Source organism: Notamacropus eugenii, chromosome 2, assembly GCF_028372415.1.
Source record: "Notamacropus eugenii isolate mMacEug1 chromosome 2, mMacEug1.pri_v2, whole genome shotgun sequence".
NCBI classification, from domain to species: domain Eukaryota; kingdom Metazoa; phylum Chordata; class Mammalia; order Diprotodontia; family Macropodidae; genus Notamacropus; species Notamacropus eugenii.
The window spans coordinates 277,479,746-277,503,613 of NC_092873.1; the positions used below are offsets into that span (position 1 = coordinate 277,479,746).

At 38.1% G+C, this 23,868-nt stretch overlaps 1 protein-coding gene across 3 annotated transcripts in view; it reads right to left on the reverse strand.

Annotated features, from left to right (window-relative positions):
* The window catches only part of DPH5 (diphthamide biosynthesis 5), a 37,175-nt gene extending 14,675 nt beyond the window's left edge, over nt 1-22,500 (reverse strand). The window contains exons 1-4 of one of the 3 annotated variants that reach the window (XM_072644150.1): nt 22,383-22,500; nt 21,338-21,542; nt 13,419-13,543; nt 6,176-6,284 (exon numbers count right to left, since the gene is read on the reverse strand). In XM_072644150.1, coding sequence (XP_072500251.1) covers nt 6,176-6,284; nt 13,419-13,543; nt 21,338-21,472 — 369 coding nt within the window. In that variant the 5' untranslated portion in view covers nt 21,473-21,542; nt 22,383-22,500. Of the gene's footprint in view, nt 1-6,175; nt 6,285-13,418; nt 13,544-21,337; nt 21,543-22,027 lie in introns of all 3 variants that reach the window. The other 2 variants (XM_072644149.1, XM_072644151.1) reach the window with 2 other exon arrangements.
* Between the last annotated feature and the right edge of the window lie 1,368 nt (nt 22,501-23,868).

The following is a 23,868-nucleotide window of genomic DNA, read 5'->3' on the forward strand; positions in this document are numbered from 1 at the left end:
CTATTGTTCTGTATGAGGTAATGATGGACCCTGAGTAACAATAGCAAATGAAAAGCTAGATACTTCCTAAAACAAAAAGGTTAATATAAGAATTCAGGAATGGTAATGTCAATTATTACTGAGTGCCAGATGCTAATTTAAATATATATATATATATATATATATATTTCTCCAATGTGGAAACATATTAAACATTGCAACATATGGCAATACTCAGTCAGTCATGCAACAGCAGTCAAAATGGAAGGTGAATATTGAGAAATTGTAGTCTTTTCCCTGAAACATTACCACAGTTAGCCACAATGGTGATAACGCAGTTTGGCCCAAAACAAAGCTGCTACCTGAACTCATGGCACTGTCTGGATGATTTTGCCACTTCAGATGTTTGAAAAACATCGTAAAGCCTCCTCCACATAAGAAAAAGTACAAAACTACCATAAACACTCTTTAGGTGTTATTTTCACATCATGCACCCAAAGTCAGGCAGAAAAAGCAAAATCAAATTGCTACTGATGAAAAGCAATCTGATTCTATATGCTAATATCCTGCCACATAATACTGTGGAAGTTTTATGCCTGGAAGAATTCAAAGAAGAGGTTCAACCTCTTCAGTGCTAGATTGTGAGTTAGGAGGCCTAAATTCTACTCATGGCTCTGCCTGTTAGTCAGATGTCTACATATAAGTTACTCATTTAAACTCAATGTACTGTGTTGGTGGAGTTGTGAACTTACCCACCTATCCTGGAGAGCAATTTGGAACTATGCTCAAGGGCAATCAAACTATGCATACCCTTTGATCCAGCAATATCACTACCAGATCTGTATCCTAAAGAGATCACAAAAAAGAGAAAAGGACCTACATGTACAAAAATATTTATAGTAGCTCTTTTTGTAGTGGCAAAGAATTGGAAATTGAGGAGTTGCCCATCAATTGTGGAATGGCTGAACAAGCTGTGGTATATGAATGTAATGGAATACTATTGTGCTACAAGAAATACTGAGCAGGCAGACTTCAGAAAAACCTGGCAAGATCTACATAAACTAACATGAAGTCAAATGAGCAGAACTAAGAGAACACTGTGGCACGATCAACTATGAACAATTTTGTTCTCAGTAATACAAGACAATTCCAAAGGACTCATGATGGAAAATGCTATCTACATCCCGAGAATGGACTGAAGGAGTCTGAAGGCAAATCAGAGCATAATACTTTTCACTTTTTTTGGTGGTTCTTTTCTTTTGGCCTGTTTCTTCTTTTACAACATGACTACAATATGGAAATGTTTTACAAGATCACATATACATAATCTATATCAAATCTACTTGCCATCTAATTAGGGAGGGAGAGAAATAATTTAAAACTCAAAAGTTTTTAAAAATGAATGTTAAAAATTATCTACACGTGACTGGAAAAAATTAAAATATTAAAAATATACTCTATGAACTTTAACTTTCTCATGAGTAATGGAAGACTAAGACTAGATAATCTCCAATTTCTTTTGTGGTTTAAGAAAATATTGATTTTTATGGCTGGCTTAAATTTATTTCTAAAGTTTTTATAAAATGAATCCCACTGAAATAGTCTGGCTATTTTGTTAAACAAAGCAGTAAGTTTTACCGTGCTGTGTATGATATATAACTTAGGATCTTCATCTGGATCTGTAAATTTATACGCAATTGGTAATTCTTTACTGTATAAAATTTTCTTAATGTATTTTCCCAGCTTCCTAAGTCTTCAAAGATTTTAGTCAAATTGCCTTGTTTTGAAATAGGGAATACATGTTACTTAGATCAGTTTCTAAAACTAGACAGGATCTTAAACACCACTGATGGTCTAGCCTTTTTTTTAAAAAAATAAATGAAGAAACTATAGACTACACAGGTACTACCTTCGTTTTGAAAAAATACTGTAAGAGCTAGTGTAATTCGATAAGCATTTATTAAACACCAACATATGCAAACTGCTGTGCTAGGCACTTGAGATACAAAACCAAAAGCCAAAAAGCCTTACCTTCAAGGAACAGATAGTCTACTAGGGTGAAATAACACAAACAGATAGGTAAATATGTGCAGAGTGATTATGGAGTGGATTAAATGAAGAGCACTAGTATTTGGAGGGAAGACAGGGAAAGAATCAGGAAAGGATCTGAAGGAAGCCAGAAGGAGCTAAAGGGATGGGGGGATCATTTAAGGCAAAGGCAAAGAGGAGAAGGTGGACTGCTATGTACAAGAAACAGCAGAAGGGCCAGACTGGCCCATGGAGGATGGAAGAATAAGTAATATGAAAGCAATCCAGAAAGACATACTGTTAATATACTAGGAAGGTTTTGGAAGGGTTTTAAATTACTTTATACTAGAGAAACTTAGTAGCCACTGAAGCTTTCTGAGCAGAGGAGTGATGTGTGGTCAGACCTATGCTTTAGGAATATATAGTGGGTGAATTGGAGAACAGAGACTGGAGGCAGGAAGCTTAATCAGGAGGTTATCACGGTAGTCCAGGGGAAAGGTGAGGAGTGCCTGAACCAGGGTCACGGTTGTTCTGAGGAGAGAAAAGGGGGTTAGATGTGGGAAAAAGTTGTGGTTAGTAACATCAAAAAAGATTCAGCAACTGACTACGGAAAGTGAGGGCAAGTTAAGATTTGATGTTCCAAAGGTTATGAACATGAGTTTTACTGAAGACAGGCTTGGATTAGTCGGGTTCAGTGAATTCTCTAGTTCAAGAGCTCTTTCCAATACATCAAGTACATCTTAACAAACTGCTTTTATTAATATGACTCTAATTTTTGTGACTCTTAAAATTGTTTTTTATGAGTCTAAATGATTTTATAAAGATATGGTAGTGATGTCTTCCTAAAACACAACTTTCAGAATGTTATTACCCCTGCTCAAATACTTCTAACAAGTTTCTACAACCCATAGAATAAAAGTTCACAGCATGGTTTTCAGGGTTCTCCATGATTTAGCTAAACCTACCTTTACAAAATTTTCATCTTTTACTCCCTTATCCTACACTTAAGCTGGCCTAATTGTCATTTCCTAAAACTTCTCTGTTTATTTGTTTCCTCTATCTGGAATAAAGTACGATCTGCTCCTGCATTTCCACTAGTGAAGAGCCTATCTATTCCCTAAATCTATCTCCAATGTCACTTGCTTCATAAGACTTTCTGATCTACCCAGGCAGAAATTTCACCTCCCTATATATTCTTGTTGAACTCTATATCTTTATGGCACCTATGTTTGTCTATACTGCAACCTAATTGTAATAGTATATAATTAATCTCACTGTGTAATTGTATATGATAATTTTTCTTTGTACTTAGCTATGTGCTAGTCTACTTAGTCTTTAATAGCTCAATGTCAGCTTTGAAGGAGTTCAATAATGGTTTGCCCCAGGGAATCTTGGTTGGCCCTCTGCTATTGAGCATTTATACATGACCTGGTTAAACGTAAGGAAGGTATCTTCGCCAATTTTGCAAGTAACACCAAGGGATATATACAATATATTTAGTAAGTCATGACCCAAAAAGATCTCGACTGGCTAGATAACAGGGCCAAACTGAATAAGCTGAAAACTAACACAAATATAATAATGCGCTTAGGTTAAAAAAAAAAATTCAGAAATATAAGATGGGGGAGGCATGGTTGGATGACAGTTCATTTGAAAAAGACCTGGGGATTTCTGTGGACTACAAAGCTCATCAACGAACAGTGTGATAAAGCAATGTTAAAAGCTGGACATAACTAGGAAGGTGACAGTCCTTTGATCAGATCGGATATGGAATATTGCATCCTATTAAAGACCCATTTTACAAGGCCACTCATAAGCTAGAGAAAACCCAGAAAAGAATTATCGAGGAAAGGCACTAGAAGACACTATATTCTCTAAGCTTGTAGTGCCTATTACTAATTGTATTCATCCTTATGCCAGAGACCTAGAGTGGCCGAAACTGTGAGTGTCTACAGAGAGCAAATGCTCAGTAAATGTTTGCTGAATTGAAGGCCTCTCCAAGAGCAGTTCCTGTTCAAAGCCAGTGGAAAAGTCTGCTCCTAGACACCCATGGGGTCATAAAGTCACAGATTTAGAACCAGAAGGGACCTCTGACATTCAGTCTAAATCCCTCATTTAAAGGAATAAGGAAACTACTGTGAAGTACAGAGAAGTTAAGTTACTTGCCCAAGGACTCACTTCACTGATACTAAGTGGCAGAGCTAGAATTTGAATCCAGGCCCTGACTGGATATAGTATTCCTTCCAAAGTAATATATATATACATATATACGTATATATGTATATATATATACGTATATATATGTATATATACATTTTTTTTTTCTCTCCATATTATAAACTATCTAACAGCAGAATTCTGCCACTTGTTCACTCTGAAAGGTCACTAAGTTTACATTCTCGTTTGGCTTCTCTTGGAAGAGCCATCCAAAGTGCTTTGCTGCCAGAAGAAAATTGCTAAATGGCAGGAAGTTGATTACTGATTAATTTTAAGAAACATTAAAAGAAACCAACCCTCCAGGTGCAACTCTGGGTGTAGGGACAGTGGTAATGCTAAAAAGTCTTTCCCATGGTGGTGGTGGTGGTAAGAATGACTTTTAAAAAATTATCTACTGCCCAGTTCCCTTTTTTAAAAAACTGAACAAGAGGTCATACTAAGGCAAATGTTATTCAACAGACTAATAAGCAAAACCTAATCCTGGGAAATAAAATCTAATGCATTTGCAATTTTATCATGTTAAAACAAAACCTTAGTCATCTATAGAACACATTTTTCTTGAGACTTTAGAAATTTCAGACATATTGAAGGATTCATAACTCATAGATGCTAGCTCAAAGAATGAAGAAAATGACTAGCCAGTTTAGGCTGATAATCTAGGGAGATTATAGATTTGGAGATGCAATGGCCCTTAAAAAGGTTATCCAGTTCAGTCTGTTTCACAGAAGAGCAAACTAATGCCCAGAGAGTCGAAGTGACTTCCTAAAGTCAGGAGGTAGTAACTGCAGATTGGCATTTAAACCCAGGTCCTCAGACTCCAAATCACAAGCCCTTTCCACTGTGCCACATGGCAATGACTGTATAATGATTTGGACATTTGATGTGAATATATTAAAACAGCAAGCCTTTAAGTACAGTTTTGATTTTGGAATGCCTCATGGAAAGAATCAAAGTTTTGTACTTGAAGTGTACAGTTACATCAAGAGTTTAGTGGCAGAGAAATGTTACTGAACATTTCAGTAAAATGTTAAGTTCCTTGAAGGCAGAGTTTTGGATATCTTTGTATCCCGTCTGCCTAACAGTTAGATACTTAATTTTTTTTGTTGTTGCTGAGCTGACCACACAACTCTCATAACTTCACACTCCTAACATATAATTATTCTCTGACTGGAACTCGAGTTCACTAATTTGAGACTTATTACACGTCTACCATGCACAGAGTATGATGGAGGCTGAAGGAGATGTGAAGTTTAGGTAAAATACTTGGCACCATGCCTTTATTGATCAGTCACACGATAAATGTGTATAGAATTTGCTGCTGAATGAGAAAGGGGCTTTTTAATGTTACCAGGATCTGTGCTGGCTGTTTTGTACACATTTATTTGTAGGGTGAGGGATAAATATAAAATCAAATATTTACGGAATACTAGGCTTGGATTTGAGTTCAACCTACATTCAGAGATTTCCTCTGTGCATAGTTAAATGGCCAACATCTGAATTGAGTTAAACTGCACGTGGAATGAACATTCCATTAAATGAACAACAACAAGTAATCATGTATTTGAAATTTCTTTGTACTTAGCAGTGATGTACTGGATAGATAGCTGGGCCTCATAATCCTGGGCAATTTACTTAAGATCTCAGTGTTCCTAGGTAATGAAGATTGAACTGCAGAAGAGTTGTTAATGATCACTAACTAAGGGAGTTTCCTTACAGGAAATCCCTAAATCAAAGAAATTACATCTGGACCAAAACCAAAACACCCCAAACCAACCTAAAGTTTTATTTCAGATATTGTTAAACGACTCAGGGGGAAAGTGTCACACAGAACTCTATTAAGAGTCTATATTCAATTGTGCATTCATGGACTGTTCGAAGAAAATTAAACTGCAATTAGAACACAAGAACAGTAAGAAATACCACTAGTTTCCAACAACCTGTATAGCATTACCTGCAAACCACAGCAGCCGACAGCGCTCAAGATGGAAGCATTATGAACAATTCGGTATGGGACTCCCATCTTTACTGCTCTTAGAACAAGATCACTGTGTGTTGTGGCCCTATGGGAAGAAAGGAATGGGTTAGATTGAAGCCATAGTCAAGTCAGAGTAACAAAGATTATGATAGGTTTAGAAAGTAAAATTACACTGCACTACAAGAAATGCTATCAATAGGTGAACTCAGCAGCAACCTTCTCCAATCTGTGAAGTACACGGTAGAAGACTTTTACTGTTGATCTACAAGAACTGAAAATACAAGAAGACATATGCACTTCACTAAGCCCAACTGCTTTCTCACAAAGCTGAAACTGAAATAGCACCATGTTTATTGCTGCTTAAAGCAAATCTGGCAGCTATTTAAAAGAGGAAAGTTCCATTTGTCCTTTGTTCTGCAAACACCTGCAAAAACACATCAGCTGAACAGCAAAAATTAGTTTCTAAACACAGCAGCATAACTTCAATGTTCCCAACTAAAGGAGAACATTCTGATAGATTGTAATCTTTATGGTACTTAAGACCTATATGCTTAAATTTGACATTTGAAAATCTTCTAGTCATGGCTTAACTGTAACTAGTTTTCACTGTAACATTTCAAAAAATACTGATGTATAATATTCCTCATTGTATGTCCTGTCTGTCACCTCTCCTTCCTGTTTCTTTTTTTAGCTATACCTATAGTTACTATCAAAGAAAACAAATGAAGGTGATATGTGTGCGCTCCAGCTATTGGAATTATGAAATGAAAAACATCAATTTAGAATTGCATTTCTGAAACAAGCTTTTTATTTTTCAACAGAGGAGAACTCTAGAACCTACTGAGGAAAGCAACATCAGCATGTATAAGCAACCACATACAAATAAGCAGAATCTGTCAACTGGTCAATGCATACTAAGTAGCAGGATCAAGAGCTTTCTCCCCATGAGGCAGGTGAAGACAGATGAACAGATACTCACTAGGGAAGCCTGTTTAATCACATACATAAAACAAAAATTAATCTAAAAAAGCAACCAGTAAGTAACTTGCTTTGCCCTAAGTTTTGAAATTACACACAAACTACTTGTAAGGGGAATTATTTCAGCACAAACTTCAGCAGAATCTTATTATCTCATAGTGTAAAGTAGAACAAACAGCTGCAGATTTTTAAATTTACATTAAATCATTAAAATAATGTAGATTTTTTAAAGCAGTCAATTGATAAAATAAAAATGCAGCAAAACTGGCTTAAAAATAATTATGTAAAATCTTTACCTGAGGTTATTTAAAACAAATCAGAAGGCACTACTGTGTGGGTACTGAACAACAAAAATTTAATAATGATTTTCTAATACATTAAGTTATTATCTAAAGAAACTATTAAAAATGTGAGGAAAATTGAAAATTTCCTGCTACTGAGAACTGAGATTGATGTTAAATTTGTTAATTTTCTGGCTGAAGGATAATTAGGTTAAAATGATCTATTTAAAAAAAAAAAGATGTTAATATAAATAGATGGTGTAAGTCATTTGACTGTTATTAGCTGTCTAATCATTTCATAGGACTAAACAGACTGGCTCAGTGGGGGGCTGGGGGGGAGTTAAGGAGAATGCAGAATCTGCCTAATGTCTATAATAGAGAAATAAAGGACTCCATGGCAAAGTCAGACATGTACTCCAAAACATCAGAAAAGTAGATGTTTTTAAAAGTTCAGAGATATTGAGAAGTTGTAAAACTGAATGGGAAGACAGGTCAAAAGGAGTTGCCAAATACAACATTCTGACAACATAATCGAAAATATCTAGATAAGTAAAAAAACGGGGAAGTATATCAAATGACTGATAGCTACATAAGGATATTATTACTCTGATGTGCCAGCAAGGGGATTTCACTTAAAAATTCAAATTTAAAAAAGCCATACTAAAAATGAAAGTTAGTTTATACACATATAAATACAAATACATATCTATATTAAGTTATATTGATACATAATATATAATAAAGTTGACACAAAAGAGTACTTATAAATCCGCCATGATTACTGCCCCAAGGCCTAAAGACATGGTGAGTTTGGACAAAGTATTAGAGATAATTTTAAAAAAAGAGCTTTTTAAAAGGGGGAAGAAGAACAAGGTGGAGACGGGCCCACTACTTGGGATAACATGGAAAAAAGTAGAGACGTTCGGCTTTCATTTCATTGCCATAACTTCTACTTAGTTGTCTGGTAGGCTAACTTTGTGGAAAAGGGCTAAGATTTGTGCTGGTTGGTCCACAGAGTAGAAGTTGCAGAAAGCAAATGAAGCAAAGAACACATATCCTAACAATCAGATATCCAAAAGTTGAATGGGCTAGCCTGGGAGTCAGAGTCTTGGTGACTGATTTTCCAGGATTTTCAGTTTAGTTGTGGAAGAATTCAACTTACATATCTTGACTTCTTTTACCACTGAAATTCTGTGATTCCAAAATTCTGCTTCAAAAGCTGAAGCTCCCTGTTCCCTGTGCTGATCAAACCCTTTGTGGAACACTGGGCATGGTTTTCTAGGTGCCAGAGTTTAGGAGATTGAGCTGCAAAGTATCCAGAGAATGACTACAACTACTTGGAAGGTGAAGGGCTTTGACTCCAAGACAGCTAAGGGGCTGGCTGAAGTAACTGGGGATACTTGGTCTAGAGAAGAGAAGAATGAAGAAAAAGCTGTTAGCTATCTTCAATTATTTAAAAGGATATCATGTAGAAGAGTAGGTATTATACTTGTTCTGTTTGGCCTCTGAGGGAAGAGCCAGGAGCAATGGAAGTTGCAAAAAGGTGAAATTTAATTTGGTAATATTAAGAAAAACTACCTAACAATTAAAGCTGTGCAATTATCAATAACCATAGGAAAGATTGCTCTAAATCACTAAACCAAAAATTCAAATCCAAACAGTTGAGATTTTACTTTGGGTCCAGCAAACTGACAAAATTTACAAAAGATAGAAATGTTTAATGTTGAAGGGGCTATGGACATATGGGCATAGTAACACACTGCTAAAGAAGTTGTGAAACTAGTCCACAACTATTCTGGAAATCAATTTGGAAATATGATAAGCAAGTGACTAAAATGTCCATATTCTGACCCAGAGATCTCGGAGAAACAAAGCTCTCATGTACTTCCAAATATTAAAAGCAGCCCTTTTTGTGGTAGCAAAGAAAAGGAAATAAAACAGATGCCTAAAAATTATATCTTAAAAAAATTGCAGCACATGAATATGATGGAATTTTACAATGTTATTAGAAATGCTGAATAAGAAGACTTTATAGAAGTATGGAGACACATATAAAATGATGCAAAATGAAGTAAACAGAACCAGGAATACACCACACACAGTGACCACAACAAAGAAAATATCAAGCACACAAAACCCAAAATGAATGCTTAATTGTAATGACCAAGGATGGACCTGGAGAAGAGATAGAAGATGCACTGCATCTGTCTTTACAGATGAGTGACAATGGGTGTTGCTGGGGACTGCTGATGGAGTGATTAGTTAGTCTGACTGAAGTGTTTTTTTTCTTCCCTTTTAATTCTTTGTTAGAATAAAGCTGTATAGTGAAGGGCAGGAGGAAGAAAGGAATATATTGGGAAATGGTGATTTAATAAAAGACAGTAATAAAATGTTTCTTATAACAGAGCTGCCCAAAAGTTTAGTGGGATGCTTTAGGAAGTAGTAGCTTTCTCCAATTGGTGTCTTCAAGCAGAGACTGGATGACTTCTTGTTGAGTATGTTATAAGGGAATTGGGAGAGATTTCTTTTGGATAGTGGTTTGACTGGATAGGTAACTGAATTCTTTCAAATTCTATTAATTCTAGCTTTGAGCTTAAAAGTTATCACCCAGGAAAAAAAATCAAGATTGATGCACTTCAGGAATATGTGCTCTAATTTCCTCACCTATAAACTGAAGCAAGTGCGCAAGGCAACAGCCAAGATCTCTTCCAGCACAAGTGGTATGAACTCACATATACAAGTAGAAATTGCTGTCACAAGTCTATAGAGCTGATAATAATCCAGAGAGAAGCAAAGAATGAGGTAGCACCAACAATGTCATCATTACTTCTGATTTTCTGCAAATCTAGACCTTCATCCCTTTCCTCACATCCCATCTCCAGCAAAATTGTTCTTTAACATCTAATATTATCTGGACCAATCAAATAGTTTCTTCCTAATTCTTAACCTTCTTTACAGCTGCACTAAAAAGTATTACTGGTTTAATGAAATTATCTTTAGCTTTTGTGAACTATACTTTCCTATTCTCCTTACCTTTCTGAATATTTTATCTTCCCCTTTCTTAATTTGGGTTAAGATTTAGTACTTTAACTATTAAGTCTCTTCAATAAGCCATAATTACCATGCTGGTAAAAATAACAGCATTTATAAATAATTTTATAATTTACAAACACTATACAGCTTATCTCATTTTTAAACCTCACAAGAATAGCATTAGATACTTTACTATTTTTCCTCTCAAAAGCTCTTCTCCTTTCTTACCTCATGTATTCTATTGCAAACAAATTCTAGTCACTCAAACTGTCTTGCCGACAAGCATGTCAGAGTAGAAAGAGAGCTAGTCGTAAATTCTGCAAAACTGAGCTCCCAGTATTACCTTCAGTGTATCCTGGCTTTGGGACCCTGAGTAAGTCATGATCAGTAATCTGGGAAACTTTCTGACTTGGAAGTTGCTGAGAAGAGGCTTTATTTCCTTTCCTTTGCTACCACAAAAAAGGGTTGCTTTGAGTATTTTGGAATACATGAGAGCTTTATTTCTCTGGGATCTCCAGGTCAGCATGTGGACATTTTAGCCACTTACCATATTTCCAGAATGGTTGTGGACCAGTTCACAACTTCTTCAGCAGTGTTTAGTATGCCCACATGTCAATAGCCCCTTCAACATTAAGCATTTCCATCTTTTGTAAATTTTGTCAATAGACCAAAACTCTTCCCATGACAGGTCTAAGTATCTTTACTCCCTTATCTCACAATGTAATCAGCAAATAACAGAGCTCTCATTGTTGCTCACCTGGACTACTTCAATAGAATACTAATTCATTTCCCTCTCTTATTTTCACCCACTCTAATCCTTCCTACACACTGCTACCAGATTAATATTCCTGGAACACCAACCTAAGCATGATACTCTTTAGCTCAAAAGTCTTCAATGGCTTCCCATGACCTAGCAAATAAATCATAAACTTTCTCCAGCTGTCTCAAAGAATACCAAAACTTCAAGGGATCATAATATCTAAAGGCTCTTCATGATTTTTCTCTAACTTGATTGTCCAACCTTATCACTATTCCTTTTCATGGCACCTTACCACTGTAAACACTAGCCAAACTATAAAATAGGTACTGTTTCCTCAACATGTCCCGTATTATCTTGCCTGTTTGCTTCTGGTCATGGAGAGGCATGAAACTATGGGAAACATTTAAATATGAAAATCAAACAGTTATATGAGGGAGGTATGAGGTCCAAGGAGTAAAATGGTTTTGAAGGTCAAAGAGGGGAAAAATGTTCTCTAGCCTTCTGGCTGTCCAATTCTTTCTGCAGACCTTTTAGGCCCACTCAAATACCATTTCCTTCTTAAATTCTTCCCTGGATTCCCAGCTGAAAAGATCTATCATTCTTGTGAATATAGGACTTTGTAAGTCCCACAGCATTACTCCTGTACTACAGCTGCATACATGTCCAAGCTCTAATGACAACAGGGATGATATCATCATCTTTAGCATAAGGCATTACTGTTGGTGCCTAGCAGAATGTCTTTCAAAAAGGAGGTACTCAGTAAATATTAGCTGAATGAAAAGAACAATTTATAAATCAGAAAACCAAAATCTGTTATTTGGACTTGGGAGTCAGAAAGACTTTGAGGTCAAATCTGGCCCCAGAAACTTACTAGCTATGGGACCCTGGCTAAGTCATTTAGCCTGTTTTGGTTTCCTTATCAGTAAAATGGGAATGAACACTTTCCTTCCAGAGTTGTTGTGAGAACCAAATGAGGTTAATATTTGTAATGTGCTTTGGTAATCTTGAAGTTCTGTATAAACGCTATAAATATCTTAACTCAAATTGTTTTTTTTATATATATGCACTACTCTTGCCTTTCCCCTTGTCTATCTAGTTTATGCCTAACTTCTAAAGAAGACACTGTATATTTGGGTAAAACTTTCATTTTACAGGCCATAAATGTCAAAGGCCAATCAAAACTCTAAGCTTACCCATGATTATTTACAGCCAAGTTCAAGTATAATGATAGACCTTCCCTTGTGACTTGTATTAATGTAAATTATTCTCTTTTTGACGGACACATGCACATGTAACTCCTTTCCTTTTGAAAAACATCCGTGGTTGTAGGCTCACAGTGATTTAATTGTCCTTATGCTCCTTAAAGCTGTGACATAAATCGTGGGTCGCCAGCTGGAGACAAAGAATACTTCTGTATGGCTTGACATGAGAGACTGATGATGCTTGACTGGACAGGCAAAAGTGCATCCTTTTGGTAATAGGGAATGCCATAGCTCCCAATGGATATAAGAAACTGAAGTCAGCAGCTTAGTAAACAAAATGATTCAAGAACCTACACAGCTTCTAAATTTGCACAATTAAAAATAGAAGAAAACAACTAAATAATATTCAGTATATGATGCAACCACCCTAGGAAAAGGAAAGGAAAACATGTCATTTTCTGGAAAAATATGTTAACAAATCCAAAATCTTTGCAAATAATAGCATGACTTTTGATTATGTAATAATCTATAATGTCTTCATGAAAAACCCATTTAATGCCCCTTAGGACGGCAAGGTGTCCTTTTAAGAGGAAAATCATAATCATCAATAATACAGATAATACCTAATACCTGACAGCTAGAGGATAAATATATGTCCTGATATACGCGCTTTATTGCACATCTATATTTTTTTTTAAAGTATGGATAAGAGAAATGTAAAGTGAAATTTAAAACAAAATTGCAAAGCAAATTCTGTATATACCTAACTTAATGAAACAGGATTTTTTAAAAGATAAATTACTTTGAATGTATCCTGATTTTTTAAAAATGATACTGAATATTAAAAAGTGGGCATTAGTATGCGTAAATCAAAGTTGATTGGTAGGGAGGTATAACAAACTAGGTTCATAGTACTTAAAAGACTTTTCTTTTACATGGAAATATACACATTTGCCTTGTCTTACCCAAATGGATCGCCAACGACAAGGAAGGCAATATCAATGTCATTAGCGTCCTTTAAAATCTGTTCTGCTTCTTGTTCCACTACCTGTCTGTCAGCAGTAATCAATGGTCTTCCATAAAACTGCTCCTAGAAATTTAAGTAAAATACCACCATGAGACAGAGCTACTTACCTTTTGAAACAACAAAAACCATCCCCCCTCCCTCTCAAATCATAATTAAAATATATTATAATCCCTCCCCTCTCAAAAAATAAACACATCAACAGACACTGATCTTTGTCTTCTGCTGGTGGAAATCTTGGCAATTATCCAACATAGATCTGTGTATAATACTACACAATGAGCTAGTGCTCTATATTATGTTGCAATTAACTCTGTCTTTAGGCCTATCTTAATATCCCAAGGGGAAGCAGACCTTTTAACATCTGATGCTTTCTTTGAATTTTAAATTTACCTCTGAAGCAGAACAAGGAAAAGGCTAGTAGGAATAATCCTGACATGTGAGCTGTATTTTGTAACATGATATTGAAGAATATTAGTACTATACAAGAGTTAGTACAAACATATTTTTAGCATTTTGGTTTTATCTACCATGTCTATCAACATCATCTCTTAGGAGTTTAAAAAGACTGAAGTTATCAACAAGCAACATAAAACCCATTCTTAGTCCAAGCCATTGTAGTATACATTTGCAGGCCATTCCAGGAAAAGTGTAATTTTTAAAAGAGTCTTCCACAGTTTTGTCTCAAAGGCCCACAAGGATAGAATACATCAGAATTGGGGAAAAAATGGTGAAATTCAAATCTAGGAACAGATACAAGTAGTGCCTAGCTAAGTATCATAAATAGCTAAAAATTAAATAACTTAATAAGCAAGTATGCCATGGGGCAAAGCTAATAAGTGAACTCTAGATAGTCACACTAAAGTGCAACAGTATTCATGTTACTTTGTAAGATTATGAATTTTATAGCTTATTTCCTGTTCTTTCAACATGGAATAATTGGTAACTCTAATATAACAACAAAATTACTTTCCTGAGCTTAAGAGATTTTAACGACATTACCTAGTTTAGCCTTACAACCTTCACTGTTCAAACTGCAAGTCAAAGAGTTATTTACTACAGTGTTAAACTTCTAAGTTCAGTTCTACTTTTACAATTTCTGGATGTTACAGATAATGAAACTGAGGCCTAGATAGTTCAATTAATTTGCCATCAATCAATAAACAAGAATTTATTGAGAATCTATTAGGTGTTATGCACTATACTTGGCCCTGGGGGATACAAAAACAAAATGAAAACAGACTGCCCTCAATTAGCTGATGTTTTAATAGAAAGTATATCTCTATATAATTCCAATTCATCCTAGATATCCCCAGATTTAATACTTCTAATCCCCTAATATGACCATGCCCCTTACTGATTCTGTACTGCCTAACAAATAAATGTTCATACTCATTAGCCTGGCATTAAGTCTACATCTGACTTCAACCACCCTCTCTTTTCAGCATTTTCTTAACCTACTTCCCTCTTCAGTAACTCTATGTTCTAGACAAACTGAAATATTTCTCTAACATATCCTGTGCTTACCACCTGACATTCTTCATTCCATTCCCTAAATCCAGAACACGATCTTCACTTCACCTCCTCATTTCATTCACCAAATAACTATTAAGGGTTTAAGTGCAAAGCTCTGTGTTAATCACTAAAGGAGATGTAGAGTTTAGAGAAGACGTGGCTGGTTGCTGTCCTCATGGGGATTTTAGCCTAGTATATAACACACAAAAAATTATTATATAAAAAATGCATTAAGTAGTCACAAAATAAAGTGCTGAAGCCTAAAGGGAAAAGTTATTAAGAAGTGAGGGAGATTAAGAAAAGATAGATTTGGATTCACAGGATCTGGCTTCTGCTAGCTCATATGTCTTTGGGTAAGTCACAAACTCTCTAGAACTTCAGTTTCTTCTGTAAGATGAGGGGTTTAGCCTTGCTGATCTCTAAAGGTCTTCCACATCTAAATATATTATCCCAGGACTTTATCAGATAATTATAATTATTAACTTAGTAGTAAAGGAAAGAAGGAGGATATTCCAGGTACAAGAATCAGTACAGTCAGGGGCATGGAGGCATGAGAGTTCAGGGAACAGAGAGTTTGGTTAGATTTTAAAGCGAATATAAGTAACATAAGGCTGAAAAGATAAGAGGAATGTCAGATCATTGCTATATAGAAAAGTCTAGATTGTACGGCATGGTGGGAAGTATACTTAGCACCCCAGAGTCAAAGAAACCATCTTCAAAAGCCGTTTCTTCTGTGTGACCTTGCATAAGCCATCTAACTTTGAACCTGGGTTTTCATATCTATAAAAAGAGGTTAGATCGTTCCTTCCAGCTCTAAATCTAAATGTTACAAAACAGAGGGCACTAAAGATTTTGAGGAGCAGAATGATGCAATCAGATCTACAAATACAATATTCTGGCAGTCGTATAAAGGATGAATAGGGACAGTCTCATCTTTTATATTTGCATTCCTGGTGCTTAGTACAATGTCTAATATGTAGCAGATGCTTAACAAAATGTTCTTTTTACTGTAGTGGAACTGGGAAGATCTGAAAGGAAGACATAATACAGACAGATGGAAGTAAGAGCCTGCACTAGGATGATGTGAGGAGAAGCCTTCTTGGTCCCTCCAGTCACTCAGGTCTTCCTCTCTAAGGTTACCTTTTTTAAACTCAGTAATCTATCACCTATCTATTTAGAAATTGTCTCTTCCATTACTATATATGCTCCTTTGGAGCAGATCCTTTCTTTGTAGCCCCATACTAAACACAAGCTAAGTGCTTAATAAATGCTTGTTGACTGACACACAGGAAAGACATTACACAAGCAGAATTAACAGTATTTGGCAAATAATTGGCTATGACAGCTAAAGGAGTGGGAAGAGTCCAAGATAATTCTAGAGGTAAAAATACAGTCAGCCATATGATGGTGGTACCACAGAACATTTTTGTCCATTTCCTCTTTGCTCCTATCTTTATGTTCTTCATACTGATTTAAATAAGTACATGTCTTAGCCCTCCCCTCACCTCCCTTTTCTAAATGGAACATGAGCTTCCAAAGGATAAAGACTGTCTTTAAAAAAAAAAAAAGCTTTGTATATACAGTGTTCTATACATTGTTGGTATATTAAAAAAATGTTGACCTGAAAGTAAGTTCAGATTTCTGACCAAGCTGCTGGTAGAGTATCCAGCTGGAGCGATATTACAGATCAGGGATGGTGAACCTGTGGCCTTGAGGCCACATGTAGCTGCAGGCTTCCCACCCCTGTTATAGATAGTAGATATGGATTTAGAACTCAAGAAAAGTGGCGCGGACTAAAGATTCAGGAGTCATCTTCATAAAGGTGAGCACCTGAAGCTACGACAATGACTATGACTGCCAGGGAAGAAAGAACAGAGAGGAAAAGAAAAGTAAGAACAGATCCTTAGGGAACTCTCACATTATAGGGCTGAGAAAAGGAGTCATTAAAACAAAAACCAAAAAACAGGGATCTATGAGAACCAGGAGGATGTGGTATATATAAAGTAAAGAAAAAAGAGTACCCAGTAGAAAAGACCGTTTTATTAAGCACTTACTATATACCATACATCATGCTAAGTACTAGAAACACAAACACAAGCAAATAAAGCAGTCTTTGTCTTTAAGGAGTTTATACTCTAAGAAAGGAACAAGACAAGTCACCAAAAAACACATGGAAAACCAATCAGGGGAGTGATCAATATCAAAAGCTACAGATATTAAGGTTGAGGACTGAAAAAATAAAAGCCAATTAGGCAAATTTAGGCAATTATACAGTGTGTGTGTTCACCCTTCATTGCCAAAGAAGACCATGACATTAGAGAAATAATGACTTGACTTGCACTTGCCTTTGTTTTGAGTGAGGGAGGGCTGTGCAGGTCACCTCCAGAGCCATCTAAATCCAGTGACCAGATATTCATCAGGATGACTGGAGATGACCCAGGATGAGGTAATTGGAGTTTAGTGACTTGCCCAAGGTCACATAGCTAGTGTCAGGTGTCTAAGGTGAGATTTGAACTCAGGTCCTCCTGACTCCTGCACTGGTGCTCTATCCACTGCACCACCTAGGCAATTATACGGTACTGTAACCACAAAGACCCGATTTCATAAAATGGTAATGATAAGGAAAGTATCAGTAAAAAAGTAAAAGCATATGGTCTAAAACTTTTTGAAAACAGTTTAGCACAGATAAAGGAGAGAGTTGCGAAGCTAGGTGGATAAGATAAAATGTAAAGAGGAAGTTTTTTTTTTTAGGATTGGGAAAATCTGGGATGTGTTTGAGGGAGAAAAGAAATACCCACTGATAAAGAGGTATAAGGAACAAGAAAGAGGATAGATGCTAACAGGAATATATTGGAGTTAGGTTTAAATAAGATCCAAGGCATCGGTACAAGGATTGGCTTTACTAAAGATTGGGATACTTCTTTTATAATTAGATGGGAGGAAACGGAGACAATGAAAAGTCTGAAGGAAAGGAGGGAATTAAGGGAATTCAAATGAAATAATATTAATTTTATTGGTATAGCTACTAGTCTGAAGTGAAGAGTATTGGTGCAGTTGGGAGCAAGAGATGAAAAGTTTTAGCAGCAAGGCCCAGATGATGTTGGGTACTACTAATACGCAGTAGATAAAATCAGCTCAATATTGTGATTTTCTACAGCTAGGAGCAAATCAGATTCATAATTTGAGAATGCCAAAAGATCAAGGAGTCAAGGAAATCTAAGGTACTGGCTAGTGAAATAAACTAGCAGATCATCTCCATTAGCTGACATTCTATCATTTTTTAAGACAGCATAAATAACTCCATAAAGCCTTCCCTTACGCTTTCAGTTTTAACTGGATCTCTTATCCAATTGCCCATACACTTCTTGAATGTACTTGCTACATTTTATTAAATTTAAGCTTTTATTGAACTTATATAAACGGCTTATCTCTTCAGGATTATAAATTTTCTTCATATCTATCCTCACACCCAGTATAGTATAGTGGTAGTACTTTTAAAAATCTGTTCAATGCTTTTCACTGGTGACAAGACATATTTGAAAGTCAATGGCATTTGCCATAACACCTAAGTAAGGCTAAGTTGCCTCATTCAAAGTCATGACTATGTCCTTTCTAGATGTCATCCACTTTTTTCATAAAATCTCTCATGACAAAACTGAGGAAGTATGGTATAGAAGAAAGAACATATTCTGTGAATGAAGAGCCTTGGGATCTAGAGTTCTGGTTATGTTCTTATTTAAGCTTGAGCCAACACCCCAACCCAAGCTTATTTTGCTCTGAAAAGAGGGCAGAACTAGATGATATCATCTCTAAAATTCCTTCTTTTGATATAAGAAAAGGTTGAACTTGGATTTAAGAGGCCTAAGATCAAAACCCAGGTTCTAACACTTAACTGCAGCATATTATGGGTCTATAAAACAGTGCCAGTATTATTTCACAGGAAGAAAGTACTTTGTAAATCTTGAAAGCTTATATAGGCCTGAGGAATCATTTTTACTTACCTTTCTAACCTATAACATTTATTGATACTATTAATCTAGCAACTATCACATATTATGTTATATATATTACATATGTATTATGATGCATTTATACATACAATATAAACATGTAAAATAATGAAAGATAACAAGAGGTCAAGTAGTAAATATATACTGTATATAAACTTACATATATATACACTATAATATACAGTACATATAAGCTGTATACTTCTTTATATCCCTTAAACAGAGGAATTACAGCTATATTTTAAAGTGCCTTATTATGGACTAAGTTACTACACAAAGTCAAAATCCCTTAGTAAGCTTCATAAGAAAATTCACATCACCCATCCCCATCACAAAGGTATTAAATAACAGAACCAGTACTTGAACCCAAATCTTCTATCTCCATATACATTTCTCTGCACTGTATTAGGCTGCTCTAATAAGCCTATTGTTCAAGAAGTCCTTCTTCCTCCCTTTAAAATAAAAAGGAAATACTGACCTATCTCCAGTCCTTCACCAGCTCCCCAAGATTTCCCCCACAAACATTACTGATTGTTTCTCAGTGATCATATATGCCACTTCAGTACCCTGGTGCACAGTTTGTGTGGATCTAACCAAAGTGCTATCTCTTACTATCTTTAAACTACCTCTCTTAATTTTTTGTTCTATACTTACGAGGATGTAAATGCAATCCAACCAATAATTTCAAGAAACTATGACTTTCTAATTTTTGGCTTAGTTCTCCTGGTTACCTTTTTCAATCACTGGTGGTTCATTAGCTCTCCTCAGTCACTACTAGTGACAGATATGCCTTACAATATTTTCCCTAGTGTTTTGACGTTTTGTCATCATCCATTTTTCTGTAAGACTCATCCTAGTGAAGCAAGAAAAAGCATGAAACATCCTCTAACTCAAGATGTTAAATCCCAGGAGTAGCCCTTAGCTTTCTTCTATGATTCTACTGGGTCTTTTCTGAACCTCCAGCAAACCCTCACAGGGTTTGAAAGACATCAATCTCAAAGTGGGTATAGAAACAGAAGACCAACTCTTTTGATAGCTCTCCCCCACCAAGATGTGATGAGAGATTGTTAACACAAATTGTTATTTATAGCTTTAAAGTTTGCAAAGCATATTTCAGATATTATTTCATTTAAACCTTCTAGTAGGCTTGTAAGAGCTAGGTACCTCAGTTATTACCTGCATTTTAGATAAAGGATTTATAGTAAGCACTTACTATGTGCCACTTATTATGCTAAGTGCTCTGGATGCAAGTAATAGCACCCAAGATGATCTCTATTACTCAAAGACAATATCTAAAAGGGAGCTGATGGGTAGAGGGATGGGAAGAAGGATCAAGGCTGCTGGAAAGATGTGGAGATATCTAGAGAGGGGAGCCAGGAATGAAGAGAACACGATTTGGGGTCCTCATGAAATAGTCTTGTGAACTAAGGGTTCAACATATCACAAGAGTAGGTCTCAAGGTAGAGGTACCTCCAGTGTAGGATGGCGGCTAGTCTAGGAATAGACAAGACAGGGACAATGAGAATCACATTTGTGGTCTCATAGGTAAGTGTCTGAGGTGGAATATATTCCCAGGTCTTCTTGACTCCAAGTCCAGCTTGATGCCCCCAACATCCACTAGGCCCATTAGCTCTCTTAGCCAAATACCGTTTTTGGTCTTCTCTAGCTAAGAGTTTGACAGCGAAGCAACCATACTTTCAAAGCAGCTGAATATTTAATAGCTTGCAAAGTACACTGCAACATAACCTATGGAAATTTATTCCTGTGCCTACTAACTGCACAAATGTGGATTGGCTCCAAACCCCAGTGGGGTATATGAGCTTAAATAAGTAAGATCTGTCTGGATACGATACAGACAGAAAAGAGATTAGTACACCCCAAGGATTACTTCAAAGGGGTAAACCTTATTGCTTGCTATTTGAATATGTAACCCCCTGATTAAGCCTGCGTTAGCTCCTCATTAGCACAGATTCTCAAGCTAGTATTTTAAAACAAAAGATAGTCCCAGGACACAGGCTAACTTTCCTTTTTTTTTTTTTTTAAACTGAAAGTTCTTACAATTGGACTTGTATAGCAGGACAAAACACCTTTTCATTTCGCGTGTTACAGGGCTGTGTAACTTGGGACTGAATCCCAATCCCCTACGTGACTTCTACTCTTATACTACTCAAGTCTTTAATACCAATCCAGGTTGTGTGCTTCACAGAGCCGAGGTGGCAAAGATTAAAATTGTGTTCAAGTTAACAAAGGGAAAAGCAGATGGATTACAGCTTTCTTCCCACGGGAGAGGAGTGGGGGGGAGGGGTGCGTAGAGAAGAAAACATGATGAACCTACCAGCCTTTCCTTCTCTACGGACAGGATTGAGGTGTAAGACTCCAGGTACACCCGGCTACATTTCCTCACAATTTCCAGCCCTTTGACAGTGATGTCCTCGGCGTCTCCCAGGCCCAGGCCGATCAGGTAAAGCATTCTCAGCACCACGGGGGGTGGAGGCTACGCAGACGATGGCAGGCGCCTCTCCCGGATCTCCCCAACGCGTCTGGGAACGAAAGGACAACAGCGGCTAAGGTGAACGGGGGGCAGAGGACGGGCGCCGCGGGGACGTGGGCGAAGGCTTATGTCCTCTCCTGGGGCTCAGCCGCCTCCTGCTCTGGAAAACGAGGGACGCTGGATGCCATGATCCCCAAGGGCCCCTTCCTTGAACCAGACGCGCTCAGGAGGCGTCCAGGCCCAAAGCCCCAGGTCCGCGCGCTTCACCCACTAAATGGACCCCTCTTCGTTCTTCACCTCCTCCCCCCGCCCCGTCCTGGAAGAGGGCTCCCGACCCGCGCCCCTCACGAGTCGGAGAAGTAAACAGAGACGCAGAGATCCGGGCGCCCACCGCGCGGGGGAGGGGCGGGGCGCAGCCAGGGCTCGAACCCCGGATCTTTCTCTCTCTCCTCCCCCGCCCCGTCCCCCGCTTCTCTAGCCCGCGTCCCGGCGCTCTCTCGCTACCCACTGCGCCCGAAGAAGGGAGTGGGTTACCCGCTGAGGGCTCTGCAAGAACCGGGCCTCAGGAACCGCGACAGCTTGCTCTAAGAAAAAGCTTCGGATACCACCCCACCCCCAACGCTGTCCGTTGACTTACGGCGCCGCAAAGCGACCAGCATTTTGCGGCGCTTTTACGTCTCTAAGGGGAGGAGAGGAGAGGGTGGGAAGGAGGGGTCTGAAGGATCCCGGATGGAGGCGGGACTAGGCGGGACAGGGCCGTCCTTTCTGAGCGACCCCCCTTCCTCTGCCCCCTCCCCCCAACCCCGCGTCGTGTTCTCCGTCAGTCCCGTCGGCTAACGGCTTAACAGTCCCCGGTCCTGGGCCTGGATGAGCAAAGGCGCCGCCGTACCGAACCGGAAGCAGGAGCCCTGAGCCTGGGCCTGAAGCTGAGGAAGGCCGCGTGTCCCCGGGGGGGCGGGGCCGGAACGTCCGCCAGCCTCTCTCCCTCGTGGGCGGGCGGCGGCTTCTTTGCTCCCTTCTCTGCCCGCGAGGGTCTGCCCCGGGGCTCTCCTTTCACCCGGGCCCTGAGGTGTCGTAGGGCCCTCCTTTCGGATCCCCCGGCGGTGAGGTGACTCACGGTCTTCTTATCCCTTTGTTCCCCATGACTTCAAATGGCAGGTCTTCGTTCACCGGGGCAGAAAGGGGACTGTCCCGCTCCAGCCGTCCCTCTATTTCTGGACGCCCCCGCCCTCCCCTGTTTGAGGGGAGCGACCTAGCGTCTCCCCTCGACTCTGCCCCACGCAGGGATTCCCCACTGGGGTGGAAAATCCTTTGTAGAGTGAATAGATGTTCTCTGATGTTAAAGAGAATGTGCTTTAGCGTAAGAAAATCCCCTTTATTCAAACTGCCCCGCCCCAGCCAGGAGGCACAGTTGGGTATTTATTTATATCCTTCTTAAAATTCTGAGTTGTTTGTACTTGATAAGGTCATGGGGGGGGGGGGGGGTCCCACGGGACACGCAGGGACCAGGGCACTGATCATCAAGCGCCTGTTTTATGAGATGACGCTGTAGGTAGGAGGTATTCCAGCACACAAACTTAACTGCTCACTTTCCCTTTTTCTTTTTTCCTGGTTTGGCTAACTTGATGGAGAATCTCTGGGTAAGAGAAATTTCTTCAAAAAAAAAAATAACGCACAAATATTTTGTTCCAGAAAAAGTCCAGATGCTGGCTTAAAGGCTATTTTGTATAGATGGGGATTAATTTTTAACATACACCTTTTCCGTCGTTATTGAGAGAAAAAATGTTTTTTCACTCTTCAAAGTGAGTACTTTCCCCGCCATGTCCTTTTGGATTTTGTTTATTTAGAGAGAGCGATACAAATTTATTTGTTGTTTTCAGTTGTTTCAGACTTTTGTGACTCCATTTGGGATTTTCTTGGCAAAGAGACTGGAGTGGTTTGCCATTTCCTTCTCCAGCCCATTTTACAGACGAGGAAACTGAGGCAAACAGGGTTAACGGACTTGCCCAGGTTAACAGATAGCAAGTGTCTGAGTCCAGAACTCAGGAAGATGAGTCTTTCTGAGTTCAGGAAAGGTACTCACTCTATCCACTTTGACACCTAGCTGGCCCCACTAACCTCCCATCCACCGTTTTTTAAAATAAAGATTTCTGCCTTCCTTCTTTTTCCTTCAGATGCAGTGGGGAAGTAAAATGAAAGAAAGGGACTGGGAGAGCCTGTAGATTTGTTTGATTTTTTTCCCCATAACTTATTATAGAGTGGCAAATATTTTGTCCAGTATTTATTTGCAGAACTCTACTACTGGATGTGGACATTTTTTTCCTTAATGATTTAAAAGTTTTTTCAAACTCTGGATCTCAGTTTCCCCATCTGTA